The sequence below is a fragment of the Culex quinquefasciatus genome, chromosome 2 (assembly GCF_015732765.1).
Source record: "Culex quinquefasciatus strain JHB chromosome 2, VPISU_Cqui_1.0_pri_paternal, whole genome shotgun sequence".
Lineage (NCBI taxonomy): Eukaryota > Metazoa > Arthropoda > Insecta > Diptera > Culicidae > Culex > Culex quinquefasciatus.
In genome coordinates, this window is record NC_051862.1 from 140998871 (window position 1) to 141016168 (window position 17298).

The 17298-nt window shown below is 35.6% G+C and overlaps 1 protein-coding gene across 2 annotated transcripts; it reads left to right on the forward strand.

Moving 5' to 3' along the window:
- The first annotated feature begins 8728 nt into the window (after positions 1-8728).
- Positions 8729-16906, forward strand: LOC119767171. Of its 2 annotated transcripts, none has more exons than XM_038255069.1 (4): positions 8729-9188; positions 13706-13931; positions 16294-16429; positions 16505-16906. In XM_038255069.1, exons 1-3 carry the CDS (start codon positions 9015-9017, stop codon positions 16398-16400), a joined length of 507 nt encoding a protein of 168 aa, XP_038110997.1. In that variant the 5' UTR covers positions 8729-9014; the 3' UTR covers positions 16401-16429; positions 16505-16906. The 2 variants fall into 2 exon arrangements, with proteins under 2 accessions (XP_038110997.1, XP_038110996.1); XM_038255068.1 differs by having other exon boundaries at positions 16294-16385.
- The last annotated feature ends 392 nt before the right edge of the window (positions 16907-17298 follow it).

The following is a 17298-nucleotide window of genomic DNA, read 5'->3' on the forward strand; positions in this document are numbered from 1 at the left end:
TGGCTGAGGGTGCGATGCGAAACGGTGTTGTTCGTTGCAGCGATCCGGGTTTGACGTTGTCAAATGCGATCTGTCAAATATGGAACGGGGGGTGATGATGGAAAGTGATTGTGCTTTTTGCCGCTAGGTGGCCGGTTGGGCTATCATGAAGGTTGAGCAAGTTGCATAACCTACGGCGTTTTAGAGTATTTCGCGTTAGGAGCAGGGATACCAGGTCAAAATTTGAAAAATCTGGCAAAGTATCTTTAAAAATCTGGAAAATTCTGGCAGACGAAAATCTAACAAATTTGAATGGTGATGGGGAAGGAAGATATAAATTTATTCAAAAATTTTAAGAACTCCGATGGTATAACTGATATTATGGCCTCAAAAATGTTGAATTTGCATTTTATTTAAGAAATACACATTTTTATTTCTGGAGTTTTTTTTGAAAAGGTCCTATAAACAAAATTTTCATTTTTCGCTTTTTGGGTGTTTTTGAATACCCCTGATTCAAGGCGGTTCTAAAAACACCCAAAAAGCAAAAATTTGAAATTTTGTTTATAGGACCTTTTCAAAAAAAACTCCAGATTTATATTCGTTCATTTTAATCAAAAAAAAAAAAAAAATCAAAACGGGTATACATTGAAAAATCTGGCAAAATCTGTAAATATCTGGCACAGAGAAGGGTGAATCTTTATTCTGGTAGACACTTAAAAAATCTGGCATTCCCAGATTTATCTGGCAACCTGGAAATCCTGGTTAGGAGAAGGGTTTTAGGGCGGCCAAGTTATGATTTTTTGAAAAAAAAGTTTTTTTTTTTGAAAAAAAAAAATTGGAATTTAAGTCAACCAAATTTTTTCAAGGCCCTGGAAGGCATCATTCTAGATCGGCCAGTTGGCGGCCATGTTTGTTTTAGAAAAACATTCAAATCTTGATTCAGAATGTTTCAATCAAAAAATGGTTTTCTTTGTACTGTTCGTAGAAGCATTTTACATATCGTGATTATTTTTGCCTTCCTCACCTCAATGAGGAAAGGCTATAAAATCACTCGAAAAATTAACTTCTTTATTTGACCTCGTAGACCCACCTTCGCGTATACCTATCGACTCAGAATCAAATTCTGAACAAATGTCTGTGCGTGTGTATGTCTGTAAGTCCGTGCACCGAAAAATATGCACACGATTATCTCCGGACTGGCTGAACCGATTTGGACCGTTTTGGTCTCATTCGATCCGTCTTGGGGTCCCACAAGACCCTAGTTAATATTATGAAGTTTAGAAAAGTACTTCACAAGTTATGCTAAAAAAACGATTTGGCCATAGTTAGAAATATTGTAAAAAAGGGTGGTTTTTGTAAGAAAGCCCGCCATGCTATATATTGTTAGGAAGGTATTTGAAAGACCTTTACAATGCGTTCAAAAGATTGAAAATCTGACAACCCCATCAAAAGTTATGAGCACTTAAGTGTTATTTATACACTTTTTGAGGCCGGATCTCAAATACATTGATGAAAAAGTTGTCCGGATCTGTCATGCGACCCATCGTTGGATAGGTAATCAGAAGACCTTTCCAACAAGCCCAAAAGATTGAAGATCTGACAACCCTATCAATTGCTATAAGGACTTTAGTGTTTTTAATAAACCTTTTTGAGGCCGGATCTCAGATATTTTGATAAAAATATGCGAGGAAGGCACAAACCACCTATAGGTGGATTAAGTAACGTTTTTCATTGCAATTAACTACAGTCGACTCTCTGGTTGTCAATATCCAAGGGACCGTCGAGGAAGAGAATCATCAGTTTACAGAACGATGCAAAATGAAGACTCGATTGAAATTAGTTTTTTCTTGCTAACCAGCTATGGGAAAGAATCATGGCAACGTTCAGCAAATAAAAACAAATAAATGTCAAACACCCTTGAAAGCTTCGTTTCCCAAAGAAAAGTGTCTATGCAAGCCATGAGAAAGTGAAATTATTGACAACCTAAATAGATATTTAAAGCAAATAGAATTTAAGGGACCGTCGAGGAAGAGATTCTTCAAGCAAGAGAAAATATCGAGGAATAAAGAGAACCGAAGTATGCAGGTTAGGATGTAACAAAAATGACTTTTTGGCGGGCATTCAAGGGTTTGTTCCGGTGGGCATACTAAGCCCAAATCCAAAATATGAGCTTGATTGGACGTAACAGGAGCTGGCGCTCCGCCCTTCAATTTTAAATGGGATATAACCCGTAAAAACAGATTTTTTCAAAAATGTCACTTTTTGAGGCATTTTGGCCACTGAAGCGTTTATTTTCAACATCATTGGCGTGTAGGCCAGATTCTTGCGCATCTTTTGGTATATATAACATTGAAATTTGGAGCACCCTAGAGCTCGGTACAGACCTTCAAAGTTTGGCAATTTTCCGAAAAATCGGTCCCGGCAAAAAAGATATGCGTCGCGCCTCGCGACGCCCTAGACGCCATTTGATTTTGCTGGGGCCGATTTTTCGAAAAAATGCCAGACTTTGAAGGTCTGTACCGAGCTCTAGGGTGCTCCAAATTTCAATGTTATATATACAAAAAGATGCGCAAGGATCTGGCCTACACGCCAATGATGTTGAAAATAAACGCTTCAGTGGCCAAAATGCCTCAAAAAGTGACATTTTTGAAAAAATCAGTTTTTACGGGTTAAATCCCATTTAAAATTGAAGGGCGGAGCGCCAGCTCCTGTTACGTCCAATCAAGCTCATATTTTGGATTTGGGCTTAGTAAACCCACCGGAACAAACCCTTGAATGCCCGCCAAAAAGTCATTTTTGTTACACTCTAATGCAGGTCGAATGGACTGAGAAATTCATCGGCACATGGGGCAATATTGATATCGAGAAGATCGACAGCCAGAGAGTCGACTGTATTTCTGTACTCTGTATTCAGAACCATCATTGACAGTCATTGTTCCAAAAGTGAAGGACACCTTCTACGACCTTAAATGTTAAAACTAAAATTGCAATCGAAATAGTAGTTTATGCAACAAGTTGCAAAAAGATGATTTTTTCAACACGAGTCGTACATTTATCCAACGAGGTTCACCGAGTTGGATAAATACGACGAGTGCTGAAAAAATCAAGTTTTGCAACGAGTTCCATACAACATTTTTTGCAATTCCGAAAACACCCATTGATTGAAATGTTAAGTCAAATTTCCATGTATTTTGTCAATAAATCGTTTAAATCAAAAATATGTTGAAAAGTGTTACTTTTCAAAACAAGTGCTGAAAAGTTCAACTTTTCAGCACCCATTTCAGTGCTGAAAAGTAGAACTTTTCAGCATTTATTTTGAAAAGTGTTGCTATTCGATTCTGTTATTTTTGGTACAGAAAAGTAGGCTATTTCGTCGTTCAAGAATGACAGGAAAAGTAAATAATTTCACGACGGATTTGCAAAAAGTACATTACAGTTTTTTGAAAAAATGCACCATATTAAAGATATAGCCACTTAAAGTTAACTGAAAAATTAATTTTTTCGACTTTTTTGGAAATATTATCCATTTTTCTAATATTTTAAATAAAATTGTCTACGAGACATTGAAGATTGGACCTCTAGTTGCAGAAATCCAACGAATAAATGAAAAAAAAAACAAGAAAATTTAAGTTTTTAAAGTCTTATCCCATTATTCCCACATTTTCTAATGCCATCTCAGCAACTAATGGTCCAGTTTTCAATGTTAAAAAATGAAACATTTGTGAAAATTGATCCAATTGGTCCAAATGGTCCAATTTTCAATCTAAAAAAAAAAAAAATTTATGATCTTTTCGAAAAAAATAATTTAAAATTTGGAATCAAGACTATTCAAATGGGCGTAATATTGCATGTTTGGCTTTTTTGAAATGTTAGTCTTGATTCCAAAATTTTTAAGTTATTTTTTTCGAATGGACCATAAAATTTCACAAATGTTTAATTCTCGCTTACTTTTTCAAAAGGTCCAATGTACATAGGAAACCCATGGTGCATTGGTGGTTTTGAAAAAGTACCTTATCTAGAATGTTTCTACATTTCTGAATAGTCCTCTTAAAAACCTACAATTTTGCCGAAGACACCAAATCGATAAGAAAATTCCTTCAAAAGTACAAATTTTCGAACATTTTTGCATGGGCAGCTGGCAAAATTGTATGGAGCCTTGTACGGGCTCACCAATGCACAGATCGCAAAATTGAGTGGAAATGGATTTTTCGAAAAATGGTGAAGTTTTGGAGCTTTGGTGTCTTCCGAGAAGTTGTTGGAAATGTAAAGGGGCAACTTTTGGTTTGGTTGAAAACTAGGGTGGTTCACTATTAAGGTGATTTTGGAAATCTAACTCTTCAGAAATATTTTTGGGTTTTTTTTGTCTTCTAAAAAAATGTTGAGCTTGCCAATCCAAGCAACTTTGTCCAAGACACCAATATTTTATCTCGTAATCTACGCCTTCTACGACCAAATTTATAGAAAGTATCTGAGCAACCTTCAAAAATCAGCTTTTTGAACGTGGCAATTAAGGGTTAAGTTTTAGAGAAAATGATATTCGGGGCACTCTAAAAAACAAACATTTTTATTTTTTGACAGGTCAATTTGAACCTAAGGGTCAAAAGTTATCGTCATGTAAAATAGATGCAAAATTAAAACCTAAATATCTCGAAATGGTGAGAGCCAAATTTTAAACACCAGGTTGCATTTGAAAGAGAAGGGCTGGAAAAATCTCAGTGGTGTTTTTCTTTAAACTCGAGATATCTTCATTTGATAAAGTCTAATTTTCAAGGGAAAACCACCCTAACGAAATTTCAAAAAAATTCCAATTATATGTTTTTCCATGTAATTTTGCCCGCTGAATCTGAATTGAGCCAAAGTGTAAAAAAATTGAGTTTTGGTCATATTTTGGGTTTCCATGTAACATCATCAGTACGAATCACTTCCGTTAATCATCGGAACCGTTTAATTGCTTTCTTGGCACTGCCAAAAATGTTTCACCAAACGCGCGAAAAGTAAGTCAATGTCAAGTTGAGTTCGTAATTATCGGACACTTTGTTCAGTTCCATTTGAGTTATGTAGGCCTTCACCGTTCCAAATTCCTGCCAAAGGTTGTCTGAACAAATAATGCCGACTCAATCTAATGAAAGCATTTCTCCTGAACCAAAAATAAATGTGACAAACGACAGAAAAAAAACTGCTAGTAATCGAAATGCACATTCGATGTTCGGAATCAAAACAGAAAAATCATCAGCAGTATACTTCCACATGCCAAACCTTAGCTGGTGGTTAAAGCGCGCTCCAAGCTGGTTCCGGCCCCCCGCAAGGACATCAACAGAACAAAACGCTTATTCCACGCGGCAGGACACTTTGCCGGTCAGTTTTGCGTGGGTGGTGTTGAAGCATTCTGTACGGGAAGCAGTTTTAATGGTTAATCGATTCCTAGGAAATCATGATTCATTGAGTGGACCATTTTGAGAATTTTTCCATTAAACATTAATTTTTAATTTTTAAAGTCAAATCTTTCAAGGCTCAAGGCTTTCTTTCTTTCAACAAAAAAACCGATAATAAATATAATTTATGTTGCCCTTTTCTTCAATCAAGTCAAGATCTTTACCGCTGTTCTAGGAATTTAGATGATTGTTCTATGTGCTCTCCCAACACAGTCACATTTCTGCGACCATATTTTTCCACGTGTCCTTTTAGTCATTGCAACGATGAATGTGACGTACGGATTACAGAGTGCTGCAGCATCAACAGTGATAATCATGTTCTCAAATAAATTCCATCGTAAATGTAACGCACATCAAACAGCGCAAAACTATTGTGCCAAGAAATTGTCATCAATTTTATTACAAGGATGATGCATTGGTGCAAACTGCTTCGTGCCAGGAAAATGTTACTAAAACACCTTTCTGAGGCTTTGAACTAAAATATTTTTTCTATTTTTTGATTTGGCCAAAAAAGCCATTTAAATGAAATGTAACAAATTTTTGCCGATTTTTAAAATCTTTTTTTTTTCACAAAAAAAAAATCCCAAAATCAATATACAGTGGAATCTCTGGCTGTGGATCTTCTCGATATCAATATTGCTCCAGCTGTCAATAAAATTTTCAGTCCCTTCAAATAGATTGCTTTGATTTTTCGTTCTATAATTTGATAACTCCCGTTCTCGACGGTCCCTTCAATATCGACAACGAGAGAGTCCACTGTAACTATTTTCGCCTCCCTCACCTAACGGAAGAAAGATGAAACGATGACCAATGAGTACAAAAGATTGAAATCTAACAACCCTATCAAAATAAAATTAACCTTATGAGCAATTCTCTACGAAATCGGCCGATTTCGACCATTTTTATTTTTTGTATTTTTTGATTTGGCTCAAACTTTGTGGGGGCCTTCCTTATGACCAAATTATCTATTTTGTGTCATTGGTTCACCCATACAAGTCTCCATACAATTTTGGCTGCTGTCCATACAAAAATGGTACGTAAATATTCAAACAGCTGTAACTTTTGAGTGATTTTTCTGATCAATCTGGTGTCTCCGACAAAGTTGTAGGTATTGTTGAGGACTATTGAGAAAAAAATAGGTACACGGAAAAAAAATTGGCAGATTTTTAAATAAACTTTTTTTTTACAAAAGCTCAATTTTCCAAAATACGTATTTTTGGATTTTCGAGATTTTTTTATATGTTTTAGGGGACAAAATCCCGCAATTTTTGAGCCATAGGTAAAAAAATCTGCCGCCAAGTTATGATTTTTTGAAAAAGTAGTGATTTTTGGAAAAAATCGAAATTTCACGCTAAAACAAATTTGACGTAATTTTTAATGTAAAATTGAATTTGTAATCGAAAAGTACTTTACAGATTTTTTGATAAAAGGCTCTGTTTTCAAGATGTAGCCACCTAAAGTTTGATTTTAGCCAAATATTTGCAGTTTTTCGATTTTCAAAAAAAGGGACCATGAGTGACCATTTCCAAAAATTTTTTTTTTGAAAAGTTCAGAAAATTTGCTATAAAATTGTCCTAGAGACATTGAAGATTGGACCTCTGGTTGCTGAGATACAGCGGCTCAAAGAAAAAGAAACAGGAAAATTTAAGTTTTCTAAGTCTCACCCAAACAACCCACCATTTTCTAATGTCGATATCTCAGCAACTAATGGTCCGATTTTCAATGTTAAAACATGAAACATTCGTGAAATTTTCCAATCCTTTCGAAAAAAATATTTTATTTTTTTTTTAAATCAAGACAAACAATTTTATTACGCCCATTTAAAATGTTAGTCTTGATCTAATAAAAATTCAAAATATTACGACTAACATTTTTCAAATTATTTTTTGATGTGTTTAGGGACAAAAAACTTTTGTGTGTTTTTTTGGAAAAAAATGTTCTGTCATTTTTTTTACTTCAGTTCGAATTTATCGATAAGGTCAAATAATTTCATGTATTTTAAATATGTTGACTTTGAGATTTGGATTAGCATTCGTGAGATATCGGCATTCTTTATTTGAGTGCTTTTTGGGTGATAAATATAGAGTAAGTGATTTTTCACGGCAAACAAATTCATATTTCACGTCATGCCAATCTCAAAATACCTGAATTTCACGCTACATTAAAAACTGTTTTAAATAAAGATGAAAAACTTTGTTTCCATCTGATTAAGTAAAATGAAAATCTGGCCACAAAATATGTACTGAAAATAAAATTATTCGCTATATTGTTTTAACAAATTTACAGAAGTCTCGTCGATAAAATTATAAGTAACGTTTGAGCTGTATAAATTTTTGTTAGATTAAAAAAAAAAAATATCAGAATAATATGACAAAATATCCGCAAACGCTACACATTCTAAACGACAAATGTGCTATATTGTCAATCAAATAAAATGTGATCTTGAATGTGACTGTCATATTTCTTTTCAGCAAATTGGAATTTTTCAGTTTTGGGAAGTTAAGGCATAATTCCAAAGAAAGAAATTTTTGAAACTTTATTTATTGATAGTTTAGCTAATCGTAGCTGAAACAATCGTAAAAAAGCTTAATTGCTTGAAAACATTATATTTTATTGAAAACTTTATAAAAACATTCATTAATTCAAATTGACACTCAATGTAAAAAAAAATCGACCCCTAAACTATTCTAAAGTGACTAAAAGTCGCAGAGTCATGATTCGATTACAAAAATTACTACGCAGTCTCAACTTGAGGGAAAGCATGAAGTTTGGGTTCCCCAGAAACACGTGCACTTTGATTTTTTCAAAAATATTGAGACATTGCCGAATGGTTTTTCTCCAAAGTTTTCTCCCTTGGAGTTGAACCTGCGCAGAAATTTTATTGGTCGGTGTTATCCGAAGTCCCATACACACCTTCGTATAATCGAAATTTGGATAATGCAGGCTTCGCATAATTGAGTCTGAACTGTAATTCCAAAACTGATAATTTCGTGGTTCTGCTAAACGATATAACATTAACAACAAGTTGTCCTTCATTTTTGTGAAAATTTGTTTTACAGTTTTGTTTATTACAATTTTATAATAATTGTAATAAAATAATTGTAACGTGTACTATCTTCACCCAAAACTACATTTGCTCGCTGTTGGGAAACAACTCACACGACACTTGTTGCCATTTCCACTCAACCCCCAACCCACAATGTTCACCCCTTGTACCTCGATACCCGCGGAACGGGGCGCAAATTGTGTTTTTCCCGCACAATCACACTCTATAAAAGAGCGTGGAAGTTCGTCGCAACCGTTTAGAAAGACTGCAGTTTCCGGCGTGTTCAAAGGTGGTTCGTGTGGCCAAGAAGCAAAGGATATTCTTGAAGCGAGTGTGTGAGCGACAGTTATCGGCGCCGCAATCTGGGCAATTGATTGACCGTTTCGGAATTTCCCGGGAGGACACCTCCGCGCGCCAGTGACGACGACGACGATGATGAATGCAGTTGGTTAAAAATTCATACCGGTGGTAAACAAAATTGTGCTGTGAGAGTTTGAGGCAGGAGGACTACCTTTTAAACCTTTGGGACAGTGATTTGAAGACTGGTCGAGGCGATCATGAAGCGAGCCGTACTGCAAATAACCCTGTGGATGGTGGTGGTGTTGTTGCTACAGTCGGAAGTGGTGCTGGCCAAGGCCGTCAACGGAAATACTCGAGGGAACTCGCCAGGGCCAAACGGACGATCGCTGGAGGTGCCCAAGGCGCTGGAAGTGCAGTACGATGACTATCCGGTAGGTTGAACAGGAATTAGTAGAAAGGTGTGCGTTCAATGATACTCACGAGTTATATAAACATATTTTAAAAAGGGAAACTGAACATTTCAAAGTAAATTGGTATGCTCACATTATCTTTTTGTTGTAAACTGTTGTACTCAAAATTCAATAACATAATTTTATGGATTCTCGTTTTACTTAGCAATTTAAATAATGCGACGTAGTTTTATGACTTCTTTTCAAAATGTAGAAATTGAACTTCAGCTTAGTTAATTCTTGATCCAAACGACAGTTAGCCAGCAATCTTGTTAATAGAATTCATTTTAAAAACGATGAACCTCTAGTAATTTCGAAATAACAAAAACAATTTAAATGGCATCAAAAAACTTTAGCGTACGTAGGATTTATCTGAGATTGTTTTCCAACAATTTTCCGAAATATGGTGGAATTTGAAGAACTATAACTTAAATACCAATCATTTGAAAATTCACCCTCTTAAAGAGGGTGACATTGGGTAGAATTATTGATGCTCAAACATAAAGATAGGGTCAAAATAAGTCATTTAACAGTGTTACTTGTTCGAGGGCAATGTATTGACATGCTACAATGTTGGAAGTGGAGAAGTTAAAAGATTTATATATTATTCGAGTGTTTAAAATAATATATAGGTATAAGATAAAAGGTTAATTTTTCAAGAGGTCAATTTTGGCAAAAAACCTACCTCAACTGCCAAAATGACAGGATTTGTTCTAGGAGCGTGATTTTTACAGCAAAGTTTTCTTAAGAAATATTATATCGAAAGTTCCCGTAGTTTTGAAGATACTAAAATGTGTTTAACAAAAATGTTGGTGCAAAATGCTTTGGTTGATGTCCACCATTATACAGGATAAAGTTTAATTGAGAATTAACCACAGAAATTTCAAAATCCATAAAAAATATTTGTGACCAATTTGTGACTCAATACCTCACTGCACTGACGATACTTAAGATTGTGTTCTATACGAATAAAATAAAAAATAACAGTAGTTGCATTAAATCACATCAACCTCAATTTTTTTTTGAATATATTTTTTTAAATGTGGTGATTTACAAAAGGTGTGGTAAAATGAGTCTCGTGGCGCAGGGGTAGCGGCTTCGGCTGCCGATCCCGATGATGCTATGAGACGCGGGTTCGATTCCCGCCTTATCCACTGAGCTTCTATCGGATGGTGAAGTAAAACGTCGGTCCCGGTTTCTCCTGTCTCGTCAGAGGCGCTGGAGCAGAAATCCCACGTTAGAGGAAGGCCATGCCCCGGGGGGCGTAGTGCCAATAGTTTCGTTTCGTGGTAAAATGATTATGAAATTAAAAAAAATGTTTTCGGAAGAATTTATCATATTTAGGTTCTTGACTATTTTATATTGTATTAAATTAAATATGATTTTTTTTTATTGTGAGCATCTGTTCAACAAAAAAGATGTGCCAATGAAACTGCCATATAAGTTGTTGACCAAAGATATGATTTATTTTTAAACATTGATACATGTGAAATTTCGATAATTTTGCCATTTTTATAATAGACCACCAATGTAGTTTTTCGTTACTCTCTCGCACCTCAATTTTGAAAAATTAAGGGCAAAACATATTATTGCTGCAATTAGCTATTTCCTTTAAAATGGTTCAATGTATTGCAAATTAAATCAAATGGGGCACTTGGAGGCCCTTAACAAATTTGAATTTTGAGTCCACAGATTGGAAAAAAATAAAGTTTTAAGAAAAATATATCTTGTTGAGCTCCTCATATTTTGCGCAGCATAACTCTAAAGCTGTACAAAGCATTTTGCGATGCATTTGATTTGGAATTTTGAAAATTTAGCTTGAAACTTGGTTTATATTTTTTCTGCCTACTCCTCCTGCTCAACCTTGACTGGGGTCGAGTGAAAAAAATTTTTAAATTAAATTTTTAACTTTTGAATTGAACTCTTATATTTGAAAGGAACACAAACATTAAAATAGAATCGTTACCATATTTAAATAGAAATAAATTTTAATATCTAATTGAAGTTAATAAAAATGATTTAAATAAAAGAACATACTTTATTTTCGGATTCATCAAATGGTACCAAAGTAAGAAAAGTAAAATAGCAGGATTGCAGTTAGGTTAATAATAATTTTATGTAATCTTTTTTCTCTCCCTCACTTCAAAATTGATCAGAAAAAAATATTTTTATTGAAAATGTAAATTTGGCTCTTTTAAGCTTTTTTTTATTTATTTTTTTAATTTTCACGATACATTCAACTACCTAAAATCTTGTGACAATGTCCATTTTGATCGAAAATGAGTTAATGATACCGTTTTATTATATTTAACACCAGAAGCTTTAACCAGACTTTGGAGATTCGCTTCCGTTTCCCGGATATCGCAAAACACACATGTGACATGAACCAATTTCTCATCAAAATGATCTTGCTTTCTTGTGACACGTCATACAAATTGTTGGCTAATGTTGAACAATTTTCTTATTATTCAAAAATTTATGTTGATACACATTTTTAAAAAACAATTCCATTTTTTTGATTTTGAAGATATACTGATCAAGTCGGTTAAACTATTGGTGTAAGCTTATTTTAGTTTGTAAGTTTACGTTTTGCCTTCCTCACTGAAGGAATGCTATAAACGAAGTTGACTTTATAGCTGTCGGCCACCATTGCTAGTACCAACCACTAGTGTCTTCCTTTTATCTACAAGGACTTCGCCGCCCTGGGCTCCTAAGTGTATGAAAGTATGGCACGGAGCGACGGCGCCGAATACCCATATTTACACAAAGAATTTTAGAGCGCCCGCCGCGGGATTCGAACCGTCGACCTCTGGATTGTGAGTCCAGTGCGCGGTCCGATTGATCCACACGGGCGGGAAGGAATGCTATAATCCTGCTCTAAAAATGAACTTTTCACATAAAGATCGTAGACCCACCTTCATGTATACCTATCGACTCAGAATCGAAAACTGAACAAATGTCTATCTGTCTGTGTGTTACCAAAATTGTCACTCAGTTTTCTCAGCACTGACTGAACAGATTTAGACCAAATTGGTTGCATATGACTCAGTTTAGGGTCCCATAGATCGAGTTTCAACAAAATGTAAGTTTCGATAAGTAGTTCAAAAGTTATGTATAAAAATGTGTTTTCGCAAATATCCGGATGTTAGATAAATGACCTGAAATCGTACCAAATATCACCATGATGGAAGATTAAAAGACCTTTTCCAATGAGTCCTAACCATTGAAGATCTGGCAACCCTGTCTCAAGTTATGATCACTTAAGTGATATTTTATACTTTTTTGAAGCCGGATCTCACCAATTTGTATGTAGACTATGTCCGGATCCATCCATCGGAAGACCTTTCCAACTAATCTTGAATTGTAAAGATCTTTGAGAATCTTTTAAAGGAGTGAGGAAGGCACCAACCGCATAGGTGAATTTAGCTAGTTTTCTTATAAGTTTGAATTTATACGGAATATAAGTATCGTTTATATAAGAAAAATCCGTTTGAAGTCAGAAGGGTTCTGAACAGAAAAAGAGTAAAACTCATACTTTTTTGTACCTATTTTTTTTTTATAGAAATCCTACAAATCCAGAATGTATCGAAAATTGAACAACCTTCAAGTAACAAAAACACGTGTCGTTAAATTTAGACACTCGCTCGCTGGGTGATGCTAATGAGCTTTTCCAATTTTTGTGGGTCTTTGATTGAATCAAATACTCCTTCAGTCTCAGGCACTGTGGAGGATGGTCTTTCCCATCAGCAAACGCAAAAGGCTTGTCCACGAAAGTCATCTTTTTGGCCCCGAAATGTTGACATTTCAAAAGAAGATACCACGTGTTGTTCGTGAAAAGATAAAAGACGTTAGTGTCACAAGACCACGATGTAAACTGAATTTGAGAGGATTTGACGGAAGGATGTGCAAGTGGAAACTCGTGGGCCTTCTTCATTGCGATTTTATTAATGCTGCTGTCATAACGATCGTACCCGGAAAAATGCCTGCCACGACGGCGAGGCAAGATTAATGGTGAACCATGAGCAGTGATATTCAATTTCAAGGACATGTCGTAGTATGACCTCTAATGTAGCCGGTTAAAGTGTAAAATCTCATAAAAATGGAGAAACTACGATTAAGAGCTTTGATAACTCTACTTGCTTGTAAAGCTTCATGTTAGGTTTAAATTAGAATAATTATAATGTACTGTTAAAGTTATGGTATTTACTGTTAAAACTGAAGATTGAAAAATTAAGCATTTAATCGACAACCCTAAATAGAAAACTATGGAAACTATAACAAAAACAGAGTATGTATATATAAAGCATTAAAAGGGAAGTGTAACAACGAAATTTCATAAAAAATTGTTAAAACTTGGAATAACTACATGTTTTTGCTTACAATGCAAAAACAAATCAATCAGGATTTATTTTGTTCTGAAGAACTTTTTCCAATCAAACAGCATTTAAAGTGTCGTTAACTTTTGTCATTTTGCCCCTCCTCTAAACTCCTTTCCCCAGATGGTGGTGCCGAAGCGTGCGGCCATGCTGCTGGACCGCCTGATGGTGGCCCTGCATCACGCGCTGGAAAAGGGTGAAGGTGACGAGGGCACGGGTCGGCCCATCAACAAGGTGTACCGCGACGCCAAGTACGGTGGCCACCCGGTTGCGACCGGAATGGTCAAGCAGCACCATCTGCCCCCGGCCGCCAGCAAAACAGAGCAACTGATGAAGAACTACTATGCCGGTAAGTTTAGGAGCAGTAAGGTGGGAGTAAAAAGATTATAACGCGAAAGGAGTGGTCAAGGTTGGTTCTGTAATGCAAAAGTAATCTGTTTGAATGTCTATTAAATCTGAAATTATTGATTTTTTTAATTTTTTCATTTACCTTCAAATTTATATTCTAAATCATTCTTAAGGTGAAGCTGTTGATCATTTTCGAAGATAATTGATCATCACTGTAAAATTCTCTGTATTGAGTACAATTTAACGAAATTCTCGACCAAAATGAATCAGCATGTGCCGGTTATTGCCTTCTTGAAGCCACTGAAGGAATTTTTGATTTAAATCAATTGTGCTTCAAAGTTTGTACATTTTTGTGCAACAGTCATTGACGTCCTAGTTGGCAATCATTGATTAATGGCGATTTCCATAACTTTGCAAGGAATGGGATAATCGTTACCAAAAGTACGAATTTCTCTGTCACCTAATTAACTTGTAGTTTTATAATTTGATCTAAAATGCAAAACCATCATGAACTATGGCTCAAAAGATGTGTTTTTTAGTCTCATAAAACATAAAATATATTTAGATAAAAAATACGTACTTTGGGAATATTTTTTTTAGTCAATAGAAAAAAAGGATTTTATTCAGTAAACCATTATTTTACTGAAAAGTCATATACCGTAAACTGGGGTGACTTTGATAGCCCGGGGTGACTTTGATAGGTTTTTTAAATGTCCGTCAAATTAATATCTAATCATTTTTGAGAATTTTGAGTATGTAAGCATTAAGGGATGGATTATTATCGAACATATATGCAAAAATGTGACTGTTACATTCATTGGATGTATCAAAATTAGTGACCAAATCAAATTTCTATCAATGTCACCCCGGGCTATCAAAGTCACCCCAGTTTACGGTAATAATAAATACGTGATTCGCGTTATTAATCCACAATTTTACAACTTTGTTCAAAATTGTTACACTCTGAAAAATAACCAACATAAAACATGAAATTTTAAAATAAAATCTATGTTCTAAATGAAAAAAAAACCCTGCTGGGTTATTGTAGATTCGAAAAGTACATTAAATCACAGAAATTTGTCTGTAAGTAAATTTCCTATAAAATGATATGTCTCATACAAATTACATTACAGTTGAGTAACGAAAACTCGCGCAGGCAGGCGAGTCCAAATGGGGCAAATCGGGACAGTTTGAAGGTTCAAAAACGTCAAAAATCATAAAAAGGCTATAACTTAGGCAAAATTCCATTTAATTTCAAAATGCATCTGAAAGGGCTTAAAAAATGCAGCAAAATGCAGGGAGAAGCACCCCAATTGGTTAAATCTAAAGAGAGTTATTGGCATTTTAGTGAAAAAATAGCATAATTTTCAAACTCAAATAAAAAAGTGTTCCATCCAGATATCAACTCGGTTCGACCTGCAGCTTGTACGGGACATCTGAGACTACCATCTGAGACTGAGAACGCTTTAGGTAAGGCAGTTTAACATATTAAATAGATACTTTTACTTTTAGTGAATTTTTTGGCCGTAAATTTTTGCTCGGGACCCCTTAAATCAAAGAAACATGCACAAAAATGTTAATTTTTATCCATTTCGATCCTTTAAAAAATGAAAGTTAAAAAAAATAAGAAGCTGCTTTTTTATGTCATCTAGTATCCTTGGAAACGAACTTGATTTTCAATAAATGTGAATCAAGGTCCGAGGTTTTAAACTATTTTTTATCTTTTTCGATGAAAAATACGTTTTTTTTTCGGAATGCTGAGTATGCTATCCGAAGTTGGTAGCAGCCTGTGCTAACTAACATTCCCGTCCCATCCCCTCGAGATCTACAAACTGACATGGCGGGCGCCGTTGGTGGCCAACGACTGTTTCCTATTAGCAACGGCTCTAGTTTTGATGATCGTGATGTTTTATCTTTTCAGCGCATTCATGCATGCTGTTGATAAGGGAAACATTATTTGATCGTTGAAGCGTATGACCGGTTGTGTTGATAGGATATTACGGTCCTGTTCAGCAACGGAGAAGGACAACCATGGGTGGTCTCTCATGCTCATGCTCATGCTCGGAATGCTGAGTATGCTATCAAATCGGACGTCCAAATCATCACAGTTTTAGGCTGCAAATGATTGAAAAACACGTATTTTTTCGCAGGTTGAAAAATCAAAGGGTCGTACCGCTCCTCCGTCATTGTCTATTATTTTATGAAAAATTTAATGTACTTTATGAATCTGCATTAAACCAGAAGGGTCATTTTTTATTTAAAACACAGATAAGTTAGATTATAGCTGAAAATGCCCTGACCATTCTTTGCAAACTTTCCAAACGTGACACTCGTGAGATCAAAGTTTGTGTGCTTTCTTCCAGAGGCAGAGGCCGGGGACTCGGACGAGACGGCCAACGTGATACCCGATGAGCTGGACGAGCTCGAGGGCCGCAAGGAGCTGCTGGACGAAATGGTAAACACAATCTAAAACCAAAAATCGTTTCTTTCTCCTAATTGGTGTGGTCAAGTAAAAACCCTTTTCCGGCGTGAACCCAAAGGCGTTACTAACGGGGGCTCCTGTTTGCCTTTTAGATGGACATCCACACGAGGGGCACCGAGGACAAGACGAAAAAGGGCCGTTACTGGAAGTGTTACTTTAACGCTGTTAGTTGTTTTTAAGCTGGTTTTGCGAAGATTGCGGCACGGGAGAAGCTGCTCAAGATTGGGTCTGGAGCACTGAACGGGGGAAACATCTCAAAGGAAGGCCATCCAGAGGAAGTGGAAGAAGGAAAAAAATGCAGAAAAGAACTGAAATTTTGTTCCAAACAAAGACTTTAAACTCACCGTTTGCTGTATAATAAAATTATACACACCCTAATATCCCCAATACTGACATATAGTGAATAGCTTTTAATTCGATGTTTTACTCGTAACGAACACGCACTTGTTTGTAAATACTCTGATTGTTTCGTTAAATATACAAACACAACACACTACTTATCAGGAACGAAATGATTCGCGAAAGTGTTACGCTTTCCATGCGTAGCGGTTCGATAAAAAAGGCGGCCCTATCCGAAGTGGGAAGCTTTCCGTTCGAGGAGAGCTTTTATCACAGAGTGCGTGAGAGGAAAAGTTGAAAGTAGAAAGGGAGGGCTTTTATCAGAAACGGGTTTCACTGGAGAGAGCTTTTATCATTTTATGGGGACAAGTATTCTCTGGGTATAATTATTCGACGAAGGGAAAAGATGAAATAATTTCTCTTACAAAATTTAAAATTATGTACAATCAAATCGTTCTAGGATTGAGCCTTTAAATGCAGAATCTTTTTTATTTTCTTAAAATTCTATAATTTATGGCAGTCAAAAAGTCCGTTAAGCCAGCTCTTT

Coding starts and splice junctions, on each gene's coding strand:
- LOC119767171 (XM_038255068.1), top strand. CDS start 9,015: ATGAAGCGAGCCGTACTGCAAATAACCCTGTGGATGGTGGTGGTGTTG. Junction 13,932..16,293: donor GATGAAGAACTACTATGCCG/GTAAGTTTAGGA, acceptor GCTTTCTTCCAG/AGGCAGAGGCCGGGGACTCG. Junction 16,386..16,504: donor AGGAGCTGCTGGACGAAATG/GTAAACACAATC, acceptor TTTGCCTTTTAG/ATGGACATCCACACGAGGGG.